Below are 6,784 nucleotides of genomic sequence, written 5' to 3' on the forward strand. Positions count from 1 at the left end.
TCCTTTTGTGTTAAATGGCTGCATAAAGCAAGAATTTGTTGACTCATGTTGATAAGAGTATTAAAACTTGGAACTTGAAAAAGATCCGTTTAAGGTTTAAAAAAGAAAACGATTAATTTGCGATTAATCGCGAGTTAACTATGGACAATCATGCGATTAATCAGATTAAATATTTTAATCGATTGACAGCACTAATAATAATACATCCACAGAGCTTTTGGAAAAGTGCAGAATAAAATTATTGCTTTTTTTATAAAAATGTTGGCAGGTCCAAAATGTATGTTGTTATTTTTATGTTTTGTGCATGTATCCCCTCCCTACTTCCCATTTCCCCACATGGAATGCAACCTGATTGGATAAATAACATGCTGGTGCTCTAGTGTGACATATAGTGGCTGAATGTTATCAATAGCACCCCTATGATAAAAATGCTAGGTCCCATATTGTAGTCCTTTTTAACAAGTTAATTTAGGTCTTTGAGGTTCCCTAAACATGTCTTTGCTGGAAAGAAAACACTCAGATTATGCATTCCAGCAGCCTCTATACCCCTCTGTTTCACTTCTGTTCTCAAAGGGCTGTTTCTGTGCCTGTTTTCAAAATGATTCTGCTTTTATCGTACAAATACGATAATTACCGTAGATTGAGCAGTGCACCAGCCTGTACCGTTTAACGAAATTCATGTCAAACTAGACAAAGCAGATCTAATATGACTCAAGATCCAGTAATATATCAAACTTACTGTTACAAATGTTGTCAGAAACATATTTTAGATTCAACTTTAGGTAGAAAAGATCTCTTCACACATACATACACGCACGTTATTAACTATGTTGATTGTGGCTGCCATTCTGAATGGACTATGTACATGCACTATGTATATATTTCACAATTCCTCAGTGTTGAGACGACCCCTCATTGTGTAAAAAAAATTCAAAACACAGGGAAAGGTCATCTCTACAATATGGGCCCCTTTTTTTTTTTTTTTTTTTAAATTATGACATTTTTGCGTTGTAGTTGGGGTGTGCGGCAATTTTTCTGTTTACGGTCTGAAGTTCCTATGTTTTGCATCATGTTGCCAGTCTGACCTTTGACCTCTGCTTTGTGTTTCCCCCCCACAGGGCCGAGAAGACGGAGGTGCTGAGTGATGACCTCCTACTGGTAAATAACTTCTTCACCTCCATGTCTACTCAGTAACGTCAAGTATAACAAACAATCAGGGCTTGACATTAACACCCGCCAGCCGCCAAATGCGGGTAGAATTCGGCAGTGGCGTGTAACTCCGTTACTCTTACCAGCCACTTTGGCGGGTGACCTTTTTTCATTTCCCCATCACCGCGAATCCGCCCCTCAATTAATATCGCCGCGGGGGGGGGGGGGATAATCCCACGGGACAATGCATTGGGAAATTGTGTCCCACAACTCGAGGACATTTACCCCTGTGAATATTTTAGCGCAAATCGAAATACGGGCACGCGCGTGGGAGCTCGCGCAAAATCTGCGAGATTTTTCCACGTCGCGCCCGACCTTTTCGCTGATGGAAGTGCATTGGGAAATTGTGCCCCCCACGAGTTCTACCCACGGGAGAAATCTAGCGTCGATCAGCGCACGGGTGCTCGCGTAGTAGCTTGCACAAAATCACCCAAATCATTCCACATTGCGCAAAACTTTTTTCCCGATGTTTTCGCTGATGGAAGGGCATTGGGAAGTTGTAGAACCGACCGAGATCTACCCCTGTGAATATTTTCGCGGGGATCGGAATACAGACGCTCACGTGGGAGCTCGCGCAAAATCTGAGAAATATAAATACCTATATATATATCTCAACATGATTACAGCACTGTGAGAGTGATATATCACAATGTGATTACAGCCCTGTGAGATGATATATCTAGGGCTGACCTTCGAATTTTTTTTTGGAATTCGAAGCTTCGGGCCGCGATTCGATTTTAATTCGAAGCTTCGAGATTAAAAAAAGAAAAGAAAAATTATAATTTTTTTTGTCCCGTTAAGCCTTAAGGTCCCCCTATAGGGGGTCCCTGCTTTTCTTTATCATAAATCGATCAATAGAGACCGTATTAGATCCCCAATTATCATATCATGGGGTATCATTGGAAAGCCACACTCATTGGCTACAACCCTGTGCAAAGATTTTCGAGATCGCCAAATGATTGACGGAGCTAGAGCCCCGGGAGTCGGGGGTGGTAATGTGTACTTTTGCGTACTTTGGGGCACGCCTCACATATCGGCATGTAACTCGAGAACCGCTGAGCGGATTTTGTCACCTGAAAGGGCAATCGACAGGCAACAAATAAAGCTTTAATTCCATCTATATATTGTATTAAAAGAAATGCACACCCGAGCCACTAGAGGTGGGCAAAGAATCGTCCACATGTGGGCCCTTGGATGTTAAGAGGTTAATGTTTATCGGAAAATGCTAATTATCGTAAAAACCGCAAGGAAATTACTAAATCCAGATTCAACCCTGCCATTGGAAATAGGAGCATTTTCCCTATCCATAGATGTATGATTTGGCCATAATAAGGTCAAGTTCAAGGTCAAATATGAATTTATAATTAAAATCGATTATCATTAATTACTGTATCTACAAATCCTTCTGTTTAATCATCTTCCCGCGGTCCATTTGCTTAGATTTTTTGTACACATGATCTCGATAAGGTGGTGAATGAGCTCAGTGAGCATTTTCTCGTGCCTCGCAGATTTAACATGATCAAAGATGCAAAAATCATAAATCATAATTCATATTCTCCTTTTCTTCATTACAATTTACTCAGCCTAGTAACAGACACAATATTTCTGACACTGGAAATACATACCCCCAGGTCCCTAGATGTTCCTAGATACCAAGAACATGCAAATTGACCTTGCAGAAGTGGAGCAATCTTCCATTTACTTAGGCATGTACCTTTAGGCGAAAACGGTCTACAGATTAACAGGTTACATTTTATTAAATTTTTTTTATGTTGTGGGACTTGTACAGCACTTTGTTCAACTTTGTCAGTGCTGTAAAGTTTAAACCTTTTAAAATCTTAGACAAACGAAACACTTTGCTTTCATGAAATATTGTAAGCCGTCATTTGAGGCTTTATAAAAGCAGCACAATGAACACGCTGCTGGGGGGGGGGGGGGGGGGGGGGGGCGACGACTGTACATTGGAGGTGGGTGGGGTGGGGGACACACTGTATACTACATTGGAATATTGACAAAACCATACTTGGTCATTTACTGTACATTGGAGGGGGTTGGGTTAGGACACTTGCAGGGGCCAGTTTCAAATTGCAGTCTCCCGTAGGTGTTCTTTGAGAGTGTTTTTGAAAGTGGGTAGTGATTCACATTCCTTTACAGCTGTGGGTAGGGCGTTCCACATTGATGTGGCATAATTGCGAAACGTGTTTAATCCCTTGTTTGAGCCGAATCTGGGTTTAACATGATTTGTGGAGCTCCCTCTGGTGTTGTGATCGTGGTATTCACAGACCTTTGGGAACCGCTCCCGCCTACCTCCGGTCAATGGTCTCTTTAACTACACACCCTCAAGACCCCTACGCTCTGCATCTTCTGGCCGCCTCAGACCTACTCCTATCCAAGCTCCCGGAGGGTCATCAAAGAGAAGCCGCCTATTCTCAGTCCTTGCCCCACAATGGTGGAATGAACTACCCACCCCAGTTAGGACAGCCGAATCCCGTCCAATCTTTCGCCGTCGACTAAAGACTCACTTCTTCAACCATTATCTGAAATGATAATAATAAAAAAAAATCTAACCCTGACTAACCTTACTGTCATGCACTTGTCCTAATAAACTAACCTACACTGTAACACGCAACACTTTGATAAACATTGTTACTCAGCTGATAGTTGTACCCTTCTTGCTGTCTTGTCGTACAGAACTTGTAAGTCACTTTGGATAAAAGCGTCAGCTAAATGACTAAATGTAAATGTAATGTAAGTACAGTGCTGGCAGTCGCCATCCAATGCTAATGGTGCATTACCACAAGTTTCAACCCTACAAAAAAAACAAGAAAAAAAAACCCATTTATTTTTTTATCTTAAATCTTTCTTGGAAGTATGAAAGCCAACACTGATCAAGGTGGCTGGGTGGCGCAGCGGACATTGCACTCGTCACCAACGCAAGAGACACCGGGTTCGACTCCGGCTGTCTGCGTTGCCTCCGGCTTGGGCCAGTCGTCATACTAACTCAATTGGCAGAGTTAGCGGGTGGGAAGTCGATGGGTGGTAATCTGGACGTTGTGGACAGCGACTCCTACAGGTCGGTTGGGGACGCCTGCACAGCAGAGACAGGAAATGGCGAGGGGTAGTGGGAGCCTCCCACACGTTACACCTCGCCAATGAGAGTATGTGCTGGCAGGTGAAAAGATGCGACAGGCTGCCTCCTCGTGAAGGGGACTCGTGATGCAAGGCTTCTATCCTCCCTACAACCGGCCAGTGGGGGGCATATGCGAGCAACGTTCAAGACAGGGGAGGGGAGAATTGGCACAGCGGGTAATTGGGATGGGAGAAAAAATTTAAAAAGTGGATAAAAATAAATAAAAAGCCAACACTGATCATAATCCCTCTCCACCAAGGTCTCCTGAGCACCGGCTCTGTGAAATACACCACGCCTTCAGGTGAACACTGACACCAAGTCTCTCTGTGTACTTCAGGTGCACACTGACACCAAGTCTCTGTGTACTTCAGGTGCACACTGACACCAAGTCTCTGTGTACTTCAGGTGCTCACTGACACCAAGTCTCTGTGTACTTCAGGTGCACACTGACACCAAGTCTCTCTGTGTACTTCAGGTGCTCACTGACACCAAGTCTCTGTGTACTTCAGGTGCACACTGACACCAAGTCTCTGTGTACTTCAGGTGCTCACTGACACCAAGTCTCTGTGTACTTCAGGTGCTCACTGACACCAAGTCTCTGTGTAGACTTGGAGTACAACTGTTAGTGGCAGTCAAATATTATTGGGCAGGTTTTATTTATTTAGTTCGTTCTCTCTGTGATGCCATGCCAGCTTGTGCGGTTGCCAATGTGGGGGCCCTCCACGCAGACCTTGGCAAGCAGCGTTGTGTTCTTGAACATACGCTGTCACTGCCAGACTGGGACATGGCTGCATAGAGAAGAGACAGAGTATCACTTTATTCAAATTGAGGATTTAGTTTGAGGATATAAAAAAATTAATTTATAAAAAAAAAAAATTTAATTTCAATTTTTTAATTAAAAACGAAGGTTCGAAAAACCCTGACGAAGTTTGAATCACTTTATTCAAATTGAGGATTTAGTTTGAGGATAAAAAAAAAGAATTTATATTTATTAAAAACGAAGGTTCGAACGTCCGTTCGAAGAACCCTGACGAAGTTTGAATCCCAAAAACAGGCTTCGGGGACAGCCTTACCAAACATATTATTTATATTATTCAAATGGACCTCAAACATGTTCCGTTGTGATAACAGTAGGATGTCATAATAGAACATTCTAGAACATTTGTGATGTCACAGTATGATGTCATATTAGAACATTCTAGAACATTTGTGATGTCACAGTATGATGTCACAATCAAACATTCTAGAACATTTGTGATGTCTCAGTATGACTATGATGTCATAATGGTACATTCTAGAACATTTGTGATGTCACAGTATGATATCATAATAGCACATTCTAGAACATTTGTGTATCTATATATATTCAACAATTCTCTTGCTTTGTTCTGGTTGGGTGCTGTTTTGGAGCGGTCGGCTGTGGGTGGAGGCCGCACTTGTCGGGTGTTTTTTGTTCCGTGTTTGGGTCTGCTTCGGAGCCTGAGGGGGTGATTTTTTGGTGGGTGTTGACAATATTGTATGACGAGAGGAGCAGAGAAGAAGGAGACAGACAAGAGGAGCAGAGAAGTAGGAGACAGACGATAGTAATGTGTTTTGAAGATGAGAAGAAGAAGAAGAGTAAACAATCAGAAGTTGATTTACCAGAGACCATACTATGGAAACCATACTACTAGCGTAGTATAAGAACTGAGGAGGGCAGTAATATGCCATGTTGCGTCTACACTGCCGGAAATTCAGAAGAAGAAGAAGAAGAAGAAGAAGATCTCATTGTGCATCTTGAAACCGTACTGAACAGTACTGCACAGATAGACTAAACAACATAGATTGAAGCCTGCATTTCTCAACCAAGGTGCCTTGCCTACCGTTTTGCTGTGGAAAGAGACAATACAGAGACAATACAGACCCTCTCCCGTTGGCCGGTGGTGCACAGGCATCACCCACACTTTCACAATTTCCCTGCGCGGAATTGTCTAGTTTTTTATAATTATTTATTTTCAATTTATGTTAGAAATAAATAAACGCATTCATTCAAGATATCTGGCCTTGCGCAGATCTCACAGCTGTGCCCGCTCAGTGCAATACTCCAATTCAGCCATTGGCAATTCAGCCATTGGGTGGGTGGCGCTGCTGAGCGGCCCTCACAGCGCAGCCCTGAGAGTGCCGCTGGCTCTGCGGCTCTGCAGCTGCATACTATTGGAGAAAAGAGACAACCGGAAGTTTACAGCAATGTTTATTTTCTTTAAGAATAGACTGCTATTATTTTAAACGTTTCTTTTTTAAGTTAATCTTCTACCCAGATTAGAAATGTCAGAAAGAAAAGTCTTGAACAAATACTACCCTCCGGATTTTGACCCAAACAAAATCCCCAGCTCAAGCTCCCTAAAGACCGACAGTATGTGGTCAGATTGATGGCCCCGTTCAAATAATTGAGGTGTAAGACGTGTG

General features: G+C 42.6%; 1 protein-coding gene across 3 annotated transcripts in view; it reads left to right on the forward strand.

Annotated features, from left to right (window-relative positions):
* arhgap17b (Rho GTPase activating protein 17b) overlaps positions 1-6,784 on the forward strand; it is a 69,480-nt gene that overhangs the window by 22,991 nt on the left and 39,705 nt on the right. For all 3 annotated transcript variants that reach the window (XM_084329652.1, XM_084329653.1, XM_084329654.1), the window contains exon 2: positions 1,119-1,158. In XM_084329652.1, the coding sequence (XP_084185778.1) occupies positions 1,119-1,158 (40 nt within the window). The remainder of the gene's footprint in view (positions 1-1,118; positions 1,159-6,784) is intronic.

The sequence above is a fragment of the Notolepis coatsorum genome, assembly GCF_963971535.1.
Source record: "Notolepis coatsorum genome assembly, chromosome: 14".
NCBI lineage: Eukaryota > Metazoa > Chordata > Actinopteri > Aulopiformes > Paralepididae > Notolepis > Notolepis coatsorum.